This window comes from Phyllobates terribilis, unplaced genomic scaffold, assembly GCF_046119375.1.
Source record: "Phyllobates terribilis strain yellow unplaced genomic scaffold, ASM4611937v1 Scaffold_7__3_contigs__length_470593459, whole genome shotgun sequence".
Taxonomy (NCBI): Eukaryota; Metazoa; Chordata; class Amphibia; order Anura; family Dendrobatidae; genus Phyllobates; species Phyllobates terribilis.
The window spans coordinates 166525353-166538769 of NW_027362767.1; the positions used below are offsets into that span (position 1 = coordinate 166525353).

Here is a 13417-nt window from a genome sequence, read left to right on the forward strand (position 1 = left end):
AGGACAGTCTCTGGGTGTACGGGCAGGAGGACACGGCAAGTGATCGGGGCAGTCTCTGGATAAAGGGTAGGTACGACCTGTGATGGCTGAACCTCCAGGTAGGCTAGCAAGGCAGATGAAGAATGTGTGCTCCCAGGTGAGCAAGCGAGAGTCTCTGGAATAGCAGGTGGTCACAGCACGTGACGGCGGAGCCTCCAGGTAGGCAAGCAGGCAGGTAACGGAGAAGCGCTCCCAGGTGAGCGGGCAAGAGTCTCAGGAATAGCTGGTGGTCACAGCACGTGACAGCGGAGCCTCCGGGCAGGCAAGCAGGCAGGTAGCGGAGAAGCGCTCCCAGGTGAGCGGGCAAGAGTCTGGAGTAGCTGGTGGTCACAGCACGTGACAGCGGAGCCTCCGGGCAGGCAAGCAGGCAGGTAGCGGAGAAGCGCTCCCAGGTGAGCGGGCAAGAGTCTGGAGTAGCTGGTGGTCACAGCACGTGACAGCGGAGCCTCCGGGCTGGCAAGCAGGCAGGTAACGGAGAAGTGCTCCCAGGTGAGCGGGCATGCTGGTCCATAGACAGACTGACCGGAGTTGTAAGGCAGACCATCGGACCTCAGGAAAGCAGGCAGGTAGCTGAGGTGCGCTCCCAGGTGAGCGGGCAGGCTGGTCCTTAGACAGACTGACAGGAGTAGTAAGGCAGACCGTCGGACCTCAGACTAGCAGACAGGTAGCAAGTAATCAGGCAGGAATCTGACAGGTAACTGGCAGGTAACTGGCAACGGGACCTGAGGACTGAAGCACAGGTGAGACACAGGTGCAAACAACATTGCTCGGGCACCTCCATTTTGGAGGAGGTGCCTTATATATGATGAAGTCCTCCGGCCATTGGCCGGGGACTCCTTAGGACGGCGCGCGCGGCCCCTTTAAGAGGAGGGGAGCGCGCGCGCGCCCTAAGCACAGGGGCCGGGAAGGAGCGCGCGCTGAGAGCAGAGCGGGAGGAGGACGCCGGGAAGGAGCGCGCGCTGACAGCAGAGCGGGAGAGGGACGCCGGGCACGGGGCCGAGCGGTGAGGGGAGCAGCGTCCCTGCCTAGCAGAGGGCAGGGACGCCGGCACTACAGTACCCCCCCCTTTAGGCCCCCCCTTTTTTAGGCCAGACAGAAATTTAGCTAGGATGAGAGGGGCATGGATGTTCTCCCGGGGCTCCCACGTTCTCTCCTCAGGACCAAACCCCTTCCAATCTACCAGAAAAAAGGTCTTTCCTCTTACCCTTTTGGTGGCAAGAATGTTCTCTACCTCAAACTCGTCCTCAGCAGAAACCGGAGCAGGAGGCGTACCTGTAGACTTGGAAAAAGAGTTAAGTACCACAGGTTTGAGGAGAGATACATGGAAGGAGTTAGGGATCCGTAAGTTCGCCGGGAGTTTCAATTTATAGGCCACCGGGTTGATCTGACTGGTGACCTCCAGAGGTCCGATGAACCGAGGCCCTAACTTGTAAGAGGGTATCTTGAGTCGAACATATTTAGATGAGAGCCAGACCTTATCTCCTGGACGAAATTGAAGAGGATCCAGGCGTTTTTTGTCAGCGTGTCTTTTCATCCGCTCGGACGACTGAAGGAGTGCGGATCGGGTACTCTCCCAAATGGAGGAAAATTTGCTAACGAGAGATTCCGCAGCCGGGTTGTCCACCGAGGTGGAGACAGGAAAAGGAATCCGAGGATGCTGACCAAAGACTACAAAAAACGGGGATTTGGAGGAGGATTCGCTCTCGTGATTATTGTAAGAGAACTCGGCCCATGGTAGGAGATCCACCCAGTCAGAATGGTGGGCATTAACGAAGTGCCGGAGGTAACTGGTCAGGTTCTGATTGATCCGCTCCACTCGACCATTGGACTGTGGGTGGTAAGCGGAAGAGAAGTCCAGGGTGACGTCTAGTAGTTTACAAGTGGCTCTCCAGAAGCGTGAGGTGAACTGTACCCCACGATCCGACACGATGTGGAGGGGCAGGCCATGAAGACGGAAGATGTGACGAATAAAGTCTCTAGCTAGCTCGGGTGCAGACGGGAGGCCTGGCAGGGGAACGAAATGAGCCATCTTGGAGAAGCGGTCAGCGACCACCCAAATGACCGTACAACCGGCAGAGAGTGGGAGGTCAGATATGAAGTCCATTGCAATATGCTGCCAGGGGGCAGCAGGTACTGGGAGCGGAAGGAGGCGACCGGCTGGCAGATGTCTCGGAACCTTGTTGCGGGCGCAGGACACACAGGCAGAAACAAAGTCTATTACATCCTTGTGCAGGGTAGGCCACCAGTAGTGCCGGGAAATAAGCTGGAGGGTCTTCTTCTGACCAGCGTGGCCAGCCAGTTTAGACGAGTGACCCCAGTGAAGGATCTTCTCCCGATCAGGTACTGATACGAACGTCTTTCCGGGAGGGAGACGATTTAGACTCACGGGAGCCACCTGCATTACTCTGGCGGGATCGATGATGTGTTTCAGATCTTCCTCGAGATCAGATACCAGAAAGGATCGAGACAAGGCGTCCGCCTTGACGTTTTTGTCAGCCGGGCGAAAATGAAGGACAAAATCAAAACGAGCAAAAAACAAGGACCACCGGGCTTGGCGCGGGTTAAGTCTCTGGGCATGCTGGAGGTAAGCCAAGTTCTTGTGGTCAGTGTAAATTATTACCGGGTGAAGAGCCCCCTCAAGCAGGTAACGCCACTCCTCCAATGCCAGTTTGATGGCCAATAACTCTCGATCTCCAATGGAATAATTGCGCTCTGAGGAGGAGAAGAGTTTAGAGAAGAAGCCGCAAGTTACCATCCTCCCGGAAGAAGATTTTTGAGTAAGTACCGCTCCAGCTCCAGAGGAGGAGGCGTCCACTTCCAGGAAGAACTGCTTGTTGCCGTCCGGGCGATGCAGCACCGGGGCGGAAGAGAAGGCCTGTTTTAAGGAAAGAAAGGCTTCTTCTGCTTCGGGCGGCCACTCTTTGGGATTAGTACCCTTACGGGTGAGCGCGGAAATTGGGGCAGTCCGGGAAGAGAAGTGTGGTATGAAGAGGCGGTAGTAGTTGGCGAAGCCCAGGAACCGCTGAATGGCCTTCAACCCCTCCGGTCGGGGCCATTTCTCGATGGCAGACAGTTTCTCTGGATCCATTCGTAGGCCGGTCTGAGAAATAATGTAGCCCAAAAACGGAAGCGAGGTCTGCTCAAAGAGGCACTTCTCGTATTTAGCGAAGAGGTGATTCTGCCTGAGCCTGAGCAGGACCTGACGAACGTCCCTCCGGTGAGTCTGGAGATCCGGAGAGAAGACCAAGATGTCGTCCAGGTACACCACTACGCAGGAGTAGAGAAGGTCCCGGAAGATGTCATTGACCAACTCTTGAAAGACGGCAGGAGCGTTACAGAGACCAAAGGGCATTACCAGGTATTCATAGTGGCCGTCCCGGGTGTTGAATGCCATCTTCCATTCATCCCCTTGACGGATACGAACCAGGTTGTACGCCCCACGGAGGTCTAGTTTGGTGAAGATTCTAGCCTCCCTCAGACGATCAAATAATTCTGGAATGAGCGGAAGGGGGTACTTATTCTTCACCGTGATCTGGTTTAGGCCTCTATAGTCTATACAGGGACGGAGAGAGCCGTCCTTCTTTTTGACGAAAAAGAAGCCTGCTCCCGCCGGGGAGGTAGATTTCCGGATGAATCCCCTGGCCAGATTCTCCTCAATATATTCGGACATCGACCGGGTCTCAGCAGCGGATAAAGGATAAATACGCCCACGGGGAGGAGTAGTACCGGGTAACAGGTCGATGGGACAGTCGTATGGTCTATGAGGGGGTAATGTCTCTGCCTCCTTTTTATTAAAGACATCAGCATAAGACCAATAAGGAATTGGAAGTCCAGGTAGATTAGCTGGGGTAGGAGAGGGACGGACGGGATGGACGGGAACCAGGCAGGTCTTATGACAGTCTTGTCCCCAGCGAAGGACTTCTCCGGTTTGCCAGTCAAGCACGGGTGCATGTCTCTGGAGCCAAGGCAGACCTAGCAAGAGGGCGTGAGAGAGTCCAGGCAGAACATGAAAGGAGATACTTTCAGAATGCAGCATTCCCACCTGCAGAGTAATGGATTCGGTGATGAGTTGGATGGGGCGTGGTAAGAGCCCCCCATCCACGGCAGCCACAGACAAGGGTACAGCCAGAGGTTTGGTGGGGATGCGGTATTTCTCTACCAGGGACTGTGAAATAAGATTCCCGGCCGCTCCAGAGTCCAGTTGGGCTAGTTCGAAATAACGGTTCTCCCCGTAGACGATTGAAACTGACAACAGCAGGGATGGAGAGGATTTATTCTTGTCTAGGTGGACCTCTCTGAGCGAACCTAGACACAGGCGTTTCCCGACCTCTCTGGGCAGGCACGGATCCGGTGCTCCTTGCTGCCACAGTAGAAGCAGGTCCCCTCGGCACGGCGTAAGTCCTGACGGGTCTTGACCATCTTGGTCTGGTCGACCTGCATAGGCTCAGGAGGGTGTACCTGGTTAGAGACAGAAGGAGTGACGGGTTTCTGAAAAGTAGGAGCTAGACGTGGTAACCTCCTCTCACGGGTGACCTCTCTGGCACGCTCCTGGAACCGTAGGTCAATCCGGGTGGCAAGAGTTATTAAGTCATCGAGAGTGGTAGGAATGTCCCGACCGGCAAGTTCATCTTTAATACGGCCGGACAGACCCTCCCAGAAGACGGAAACCAGAGCGTCGTTATCCCAGGCCAGCTCCGAGGCAAGGGTACGGAACCGTATGGCATATTGGCCCACGGTGAGACTCTCCTGACGGAGGCGTAGCAACGATGATGCAGATGAGGTCTTCCGTCCGGGTTCGTCGAAGACTTTCCGGAAAGCCGTGAGAAAAGCAGGCAAGTTGGACACCAGGGGGTCTCCTCTCTCCCATAGAGGATTTAGCCAGGCCAGGGCCTCCCCGGTGAGATGGGACATGATGAAGGCAATTTTGGCCCGGTCGGAGTTAAACTGGTGGGACAAAAGTTCAAAGTGCAGGGTGCACTGATTTAAGAAGCCCCGAGCCTGGACGGAGTCGCCTCCGAAGCGAGGAGGTGCAGAAAGCCGGGGTCCGGGGTAGGATACCATGGTATTAGTGGGCAGCGGAGCTGCCGGATTGCAAGATATGGCACTGGCGGAGGTTGTTGGTGGATCAGACAGAGTGTTCAGGCGAGTATTGACATTCCGCAGGTGACCCAGGATGGACTCCTGTTGGGACCTCTGACGGGACAGTTCAAGACAGAGGTCCGAGAGCGAGGGAGCTTGGGTGCCACCGGGTTCCAGGGCCCGAGCAAACTGTAACGGGTCTGGGAGGCGGAACCTCTGGGCTACAATACAAGGGGGCGGTCCTTGTAAGGGAGCGGGTGGCGACCAGGCAGGTAGTCACAGGAGGTGACCAGGACAGTCTCTGGGTGTACGGGCAGGAGGACACGGCAAGTGATCGGGGCAGTCTCTGGATAAAGGGTAGGTACGACCTGTGATGGCTGAACCTCCAGGTAGGCTAGCAAGGCAGATGAAGAATGTGTGCTCCCAGGTGAGCAAGCGAGAGTCTCTGGAATAGCAGGTGGTCACAGCACGTGACGGCGGAGCCTCCAGGTAGGCAAGCAGGCAGGTAACGGAGAAGCGCTCCCAGGTGAGCGGGCAAGAGTCTCAGGAATAGCTGGTGGTCACAGCACGTGACAGCGGAGCCTCCGGGCAGGCAAGCAGGCAGGTAGCGGAGAAGCGCTCCCAGGTGAGCGGGCAAGAGTCTGGAGTAGCTGGTGGTCACAGCACGTGACAGCGGAGCCTCCGGGCAGGCAAGCAGGCAGGTAGCGGAGAAGCGCTCCCAGGTGAGCGGGCAAGAGTCTGGAGTAGCTGGTGGTCACAGCACGTGACAGCGGAGCCTCCGGGCTGGCAAGCAGGCAGGTAACGGAGAAGTGCTCCCAGGTGAGCGGGCAAGCTGGTCCATAGACAGACTGACCGGAGTTGTAAGGCAGACAGTCGGACCTCAGGAAAGCAGGCAGGTAGCTGAGGTGCGCTCCCAGGTGAGCGGGCAGGCTGGTCCTTAGACAGACTGACAGGAGTAGTAAGGCAGACCGTCGGACCTCAGACTAGCAGACAGGTAGCAAGTAATCAGGCAGGAATCTGACAGGTAACTGGCAGGTAACTGGCAACGGGACCTGAGGGCTGAAGCACAGGTGAGACACAGGTGCAAACAACATTGCTCGGGCACCTCCATTTTGGAGGAGGTGCCTTATATATGATGAAGTCCTCCGGCCATTGGCCGGGGACTCCTTAGGACGGCGCGCGCGGCCCCTTTAAGAGGAGGGGAGCGCGCGCGCGCACCCTAAGCACAGGGGCCGGGAAGGAGCGCGCGCTGAGAGCAGAGCGGGAGGAGGACGCCGGGAAGGAGCGCGCGCTGACAGCAGAGCGGGAGAGGGACGCCGGGCACGGGGCAGAGCGGTGAGGGGAGCAGCGTCCCTGCCTAGCAGAGGGCAGGGACGCCGGCACTACAATTATATAGTATAATACAATCCTCATGGTCCTTCATATAGTATAATACACTCCCCACAGTCCTCAATATAGTATAATGCACTCCCCATGGTCCTCAATATAGTATAATATACTCCCCATTGTCCATTATATAGTATAATACAATCCTCCTAGTACTCCATATAGTATAATACACTCCCCACAGTCCTCAATATAGTATAATGCACTCCCCATGGTCCTCAATATATTATAATACACAACCCATAGTCCATTATATAGTATAATACAATCCTCATAGTCCTCCATATAGTATAATACACTCCCCACAGTCCTCAATATAGTATAATATATCCCATAGTCCTCCATATAATATAATGCACTTTCCATAGTCCTCCACATAGTAAAATGCATCCCATAGTCCTACGTGTATTATAATGCACTTTCCATAGTCCTGCATATAGTATAATGCACTTTTCTTAGTCCTCCATATAGTATAATGCACTCCCCATAGTCCTCAATATAGTATAATACACTCCCCATGGTCCTCCATATAGTATAATACACTCCCCATAGTCCATTATATAGTATAATACAATCCTCATAGTCCTGCATATAGTATAATACACTCCCCACAGTCCTCAATATAGTATAATACATCCCATAGTCCTCCATATAATATAATGCACTTTCCATAGTCCTCCACATAGTAAAATGCATCCCATAGTCCTACGTGTAGTATAATGCACTTTCCATAGTCCTGCATATAGTATAATGCACTTTTCATAGTCCTCCATATAGTATAATGCACTCCCCATAGTCCTCAATATTGTATAATACACTCCCCATGGTCCTCAATATAGTATAATACACTCCCCATAGTCCATTATATACTATAATATAATCCTCATAGTCCTCCATATAGTATAATACACTCCAAACAGTCCTCCATAAAGTAAAATGCATCCCATAGTCCTCCATATAGTATAATCCACTTTCCATAGTCCTCCATATAGTATAATACACTCTCCAATAGATCTCAATATAGTATAATGCATCCCATAGTCCTACATATAGTATAATGCACCTTCCATAGTCCTCAATATAGTATAATACACTCCCCATAGTCCTCAATATAGTATAATGCACTCCCCATAGTCCTCAATATTGTATAATGCATCCCATAGTCCTCCATATTGTATAATGCATCCCCCATAGTATAATGCACCCCATGGTCCTCCATACAATATAATTCACCCCATAGTCCTCAATACAATATAATGCTGTCCCCATATAGTACACATAGTATAATGCACTCCCCAAAGTCCTTGATATAGTATAAAGTACTCTCCACAGTCTTCGATAGAGTATAATGCAGTCTCACAGGAGTATAATGCAGCCCCACAGGAGTATAATGCAGCCCACTGAATATAATGCAGCCCCATAGAATATAATACACCCCGCGGAATATAATGCAGCCCCACAGGAATATAATGCAGCCTTACAAGATTGTAATGCAGCCCCATAGGAGTTTAATACAGCCCGCAGGAGTATAATGCAGCCCCCATAGAGTATAATGCAGCCCCATAAAGAATACTGCAACCCCATAGTCCTCCAGTATTATGGCCACCACGTACTCACTGATTTTAAAAAAAAAGATACATACTCACGTCTCCTCATTCCCCCGCTGTTCCGGTCTCTGCAGTGCGTCAATTCAGTAGCTCCTCTGCCCGATACAGTGTGGCACATGATGAAGTGTCATCATCATGTCCGCTGCATCAGACACAGAGGGGGAATGATGTGAGAGGGAGTGTCATCTGACACTCTCTCCTGCATCATTGCTTTAAACTGTATCGGCATCTATAATGCTGATACAGTTGAATGCAGGGGATGGGGTTCTGGGCCCTCCTGATTCACGGGCCCCATAGTGGCTGTGTGGTGAGTTGCTATTAGTGGCACGCCACTGGCTGGGGGCCTCTGGGGGAGTGAAAGCCCTAAGCAAATGCCTAGTTTGCCTGCCCCTAACACCAGCCCCGACGATAGTGATGGGACATACATTTTCAGCTTCAGGACGAATCAGGGAAGAAGATGCATATTTTCTCATAACTGTAAACCCAGCCTATAAGCCACAAATCAACAGTGGGCAGAACACTTACAACAGTCAGGTCATGTTTAGTCTCTGGGTAACAGTAAAATCATAATAAAATATATAGCGGCACTTTTGAACTTCTGAGATCATCCAGAGAGGAGTTATCGCATAGTTTGGGAATTTCATAAAATCCTGAATGGCTGAGAACAACCCACAACCCGGCCCATGTGAGGTCATCAAGAGGGAGTATGTGGGTGTAACTCAGGTGCTGATAAAAGGTCAAGCTGAATTATGATCTCTGTTCCTGTAGAGAAATACACATCGTGTATGCATGAATCCTGTTAACTGAACGTCCCCAGTTGAATTGCTCTCCTTCGGCTAAGTTGACTCATCTGTGTGAGTGGCGTAGTAAATTTATTTTGTTTTATCCATTTTATTTTGTGTAACAATACATGCTGTATTGTTTTGTCCCCTATGTAAAATCTTCAGTATATTTTTCATAAACATTGCCTCGTTTTGGATAAAATATAAAATTTAATAGTTCTGTTCCTTTTTTTCTCTAAACCGCACCCCGAATCCATACACTACCTACCAGGCCTCCAGTCAGCCTGTAAATATTACTGGTGCTGGCAGCGAGAAGTATTTGGGTTATCGTGGAGTTCGTAGTTACCATACCGAGGGTATATACACATATTCCAGGCATTGGAATCGGTGGTTTATATATCATACGCTCAATCGTGTAATTGCCTGGACAACAGGGTGCAGCAGAGAGCTGTTCGCGCCAAAGATAACTGCATGGGTGGTGGTTTAGTTATGACCCCCTGGGGGCAATCCTTGACAAATTGGTGGAGCGGAGGGATTCTGTGTGATCTCTCTGGTGTCATCCTTGACACCCATCATTCGAAAAAACTCCTGTGAGTCCTGCTTCTCCTGTTCACTTATTGAGAAAGCCTATGGGTCCTGCTTCACTCTTTTACACTATAGCAGAGGTTGAGCTGGTATATCATGAGCATTAGGTTTCTCAAGTCATTTTCTACTATAAAAGCACTGGAGACAAGTATTACACTAAAGCAAAAGAATGCCGATAGGATCAGTTATGAAAACAGTTGAATGTCTTAAGTAGAGATGAGCGGATAGTTTTTTGCAACTCTGGTCCACGGTCCAGGATAGTGCTCTCTGGCCATGAACAGGAGCTACACAAATTTTCTGCGTTCCAAGCTTCTTCGACCTAGTATGACATCATCTATGCAGCGCACAGGTAATGTCTCAACAGCACTTCTAATCATAAGCCAAGGAGGGCCTGGACGGTAAGGAGATACCTGCAGCTTGAGCAATGACCTGGACCATGGACTGGGGTTGCGCAAAGGGATCTGCTCATCTTTACATGTAAATTCGGAACGATGCTGAACTAGAGATCCTCCAAATAATATATAAAAAAAATCAACCACTTGTACCTTTATCTGTTTTGTGTCTTGTATACTATTCACCAGGTAGAGTGTATAATATGAGAGACTCAAATCAAACATCTCCAGAACGATTCATTCTCCTAGGCCTTTCCAGTGTCTTGTATCTCAAAGTCATCTGCTTTATTACGTTCTTGCTAATGTACATAACAACCTTGTCTGGTAATACTTTTCTGATCATTGTGGTAAGGATAAACTCAAAGCTGCAAATGCCAATGTACTTCTTCTTGACTAATCTTTCAATTATCGACATTTGTTTCTCCTCCAACATCGTGCCAATAATTCTAATAAATACACTATCCGATGACAGAAGTATTTCTCTCTTGGGATGTGCGCTTCAAATGTACTTCCATATGGCGTTAGGCGGCACCGAGTGCGTCCTTCTTGCCATTATGGCCTATGATCGATTTGTAGCCATTTGTAGACCATTACACTACCAAACGATTATTAACAAGAGAGTGTGTGCTTGTTTAGCTTCCATATCTTGGGCTGCAGGTTTCACCAATTCACTTATTCATACGTTGCTCACTTTCAAACTACCATTTTGCAAATTCCATGTCAACCACTTCTTCTGTGAAATGCCTCCTTTCTTTCCACTCTCATGTAAGGATACTCGTACTAATGAAATAGTCATGCAGGTTGCTGGACAGATCATTATCATGTGTGCTTTCTTCTTGACAGTAATTTCATATGTCCACATTATCTTCACCATCATCAAGATTCGTTCTTCCCAGGGGAGACAAAAAGCATTCTCCACATGCGCCTCCCACCTCACTGTTGTGTCTGTGTACTATGGAACCATTATGTTCATGTACCTGAAACCTCGCTCCACCTACTCTCCTGAGATAGGCAAGATCATGTCCATTCTATACACGGCGGTGACCCCAATGTTGAATCCTATCATCTACAGCATGAGGAACAAGGATGTCAAAGACACAATCAAAATTAAACTATTTAGGCAATCAAACCATTGAATCAAGAAACTGCTTGCAAACATTCAGTAAATAGAGGGTTTTAAACAACTTGCACATATGGATTTAATAAACCAGCATGGCTGGCCAATCAATCTTTTGTTCATGAAACATGGTTTTCCCGTCCTCCCACAACTTTAGAGAAAGCCACACCAGCCCTACTTTGTGAGGAACTGCCCGATGATGGAAGAAATAGCTGGGGACTAGTGTTGAGCATTCCGATACTGAAATATCGGGTGTCGACCGATATTCGCGGTATCGGAGTTCCGATACTGAGTTCCGATACTTTTAGAATATCGAATACCGGAATCGGAAGTTCCCATAATGCCTGCGCTCTGCAGTGTCTCTGAAGGATGACAAGCTGGATGGCAGCGCTCAGCTTACTGTACTTGTCATTTAGTGTTAAAGCATTTATTTAAAAAAATAATAGTGTTTTCATGCACCGTCTCTTTAAAAAAGCCGGCCGGCAATTCAGCAGCGGTATACACCGGTACCCGACAATTTACAACAGAAAGAATAGAGCATCACACATAGATTAGATAGAAACATGTCAGTCACATATATAAGAAGTACATTGACAGTGTTGCTTACTGTACGTGTCATTTAGTGTAAAGGATTTATTAAAAAAAAATAATAGTGTTTTCATGCACCGTCTCTTAAAAAAAGGCCGGCCGACAATTAAGCAGCGGTACCCGACAATTTAGAATAGAAAAAATAGAGAATCATACATAGATTAGATAGATAGAAACATGTCAGTCACATGTATATGACGTGGGGTCCCCCCTATTTTAATAACTAGCAAAGGCTAGGCAGACAGCTGGGGGCTGATATTACTAGCCCAGGAAGGGTGCCATGAATATTGGCCCCCTCCCAGGCTACAAACACCAGCCGTCAGCCGCCCCAGAAATGTCGCCTTCAAAGGATGCGCCAATTCTGGCACTTAGCCTCGCTCTTCCCACTGCCCTGTAGCGGTGGCAGTGGGGTAATAGAGCTGGGGTTGATGTCAGCTTATAATGCCAGCTGATATCAAGCCCAGGTTAGTAATGGAGAGGCGTCTATAAGACACCCCCATTACTAACCCCATAGGCAAATTTAAAAAAAAAACACAAACACACAGGGTGATGGGATTGTGGGGTTGATGTCAGCTGTGTAATGTCCGCTGACATCAAGCCCACAGGTTAATAATGGAAAGGCGTCTATAAGTAAAAAAAGAAAAAAAAAACACACAAAAAAATCTTTATTTTAAAAAAATTCCAACAATTTCCCTCTTTCATCTATTTATTTATTTATTTATTTAAAAAAACAAACCAGTCCAAATGGAGGTCCCACACTGGTCCATCATAGTCCACATGGAGTTCCAACAATGATCCCCATCTCTGTCTTCCAGTGTATGAAGCAACGTTCAGACAGCGGGGCTCTATAGTCTGAAGCAGCCACTTCCGGGTCTTGCGCTGTACTATGCCGGGTCTCGTGGAGTACTGTGTGAGAGTTGGAATAATGAGCAGTGACATGACCACGATTGACCTATAGAGCCTTGAGAATGAGGCTCCATAGGTCACTCGCGGTCATGTCTCATGGCCGATGATGTTACTGATTGGTCATGAGAGTAACGTCATCGCCCGTTCTCGAGGCTTCATATGTTACTCGCGGTCAAATTGTCACTCATCATTCCGGCTCTCATGCTGTACTTCGCGAGACTCAGCAGAGTACAGAGGAATTGACATTGGAATTGGCTGCTGCTCCAGTCTATTGAGCCCCTTTCTCTGAACAGGGCTCCATACACTGGAAGATGGGGATCGTCATGGGACCTCCATGTGGACTACAGTGGACCGGCGTGGGACTTCAATGTGGACTATGGCGGACTGATGTGGTTTTTTTTTTCTTAATAAGTGGGTGAAAGAGGGAAATTGTTGGGGAATTTTTTTTTCAAATAAAGATTTTTGTGTCTGTGTTTTTTTCTCTTTTTACTTACTCCATTACTAACCCGTGGGCTTGTACATCAGCACATTACACAGCTGACATCAACCCCACAATCCCATTAACTCGATTGCCACTGCACAGGGGCAATCAGGAAGAGCTGAGACTAAGCGCAAGAAATAGCACATCTAATGGATATCCATGGACCTTCCCAGATAATTATTATCAGCCACCATCTGTTTGCTTTGCCTTAGCTGGTTATTGACCACTTCCCAGCATAATAAGACCAGCTCAAAGCTGTCTGATTTCCCTTGGCTGGTTATTAAAAATAGGGGGGGATCCACACATCATTTTTTTCATATATTTTTTTACTTTTTAACAAATACAGTGAGCTACACATGCAAAGCACTGATACAATACTCCATTCAACTCCTGGTTAAAGATTATTATTTTTCATTTTAAGTAATTTTCGTATCCACATTTGTCTGCAGGGAAAT

At 49.0% G+C, this 13417-nt stretch overlaps 1 protein-coding gene across 1 annotated transcript; it reads left to right on the top strand.

Moving 5' to 3' along the window:
* Window positions 1–10073: 10073 nt before the first annotated feature.
* On the top strand, window positions 10074–11006 carry LOC141153031 (olfactory receptor 5AS1-like). Its single transcript, XM_073637705.1, has one exon. It carries the CDS (start codon window positions 10074–10076, stop codon window positions 11004–11006), a length of 933 nt encoding a protein of 310 aa, XP_073493806.1.
* The last annotated feature ends 2411 nt before the right edge of the window (window positions 11007–13417 follow it).

Coding starts and splice junctions, on each gene's coding strand:
- LOC141153031 (XM_073637705.1), top strand. CDS start 10,074: ATGAGAGACTCAAATCAAACATCTCCAGAACGATTCATTCTCCTAGGC.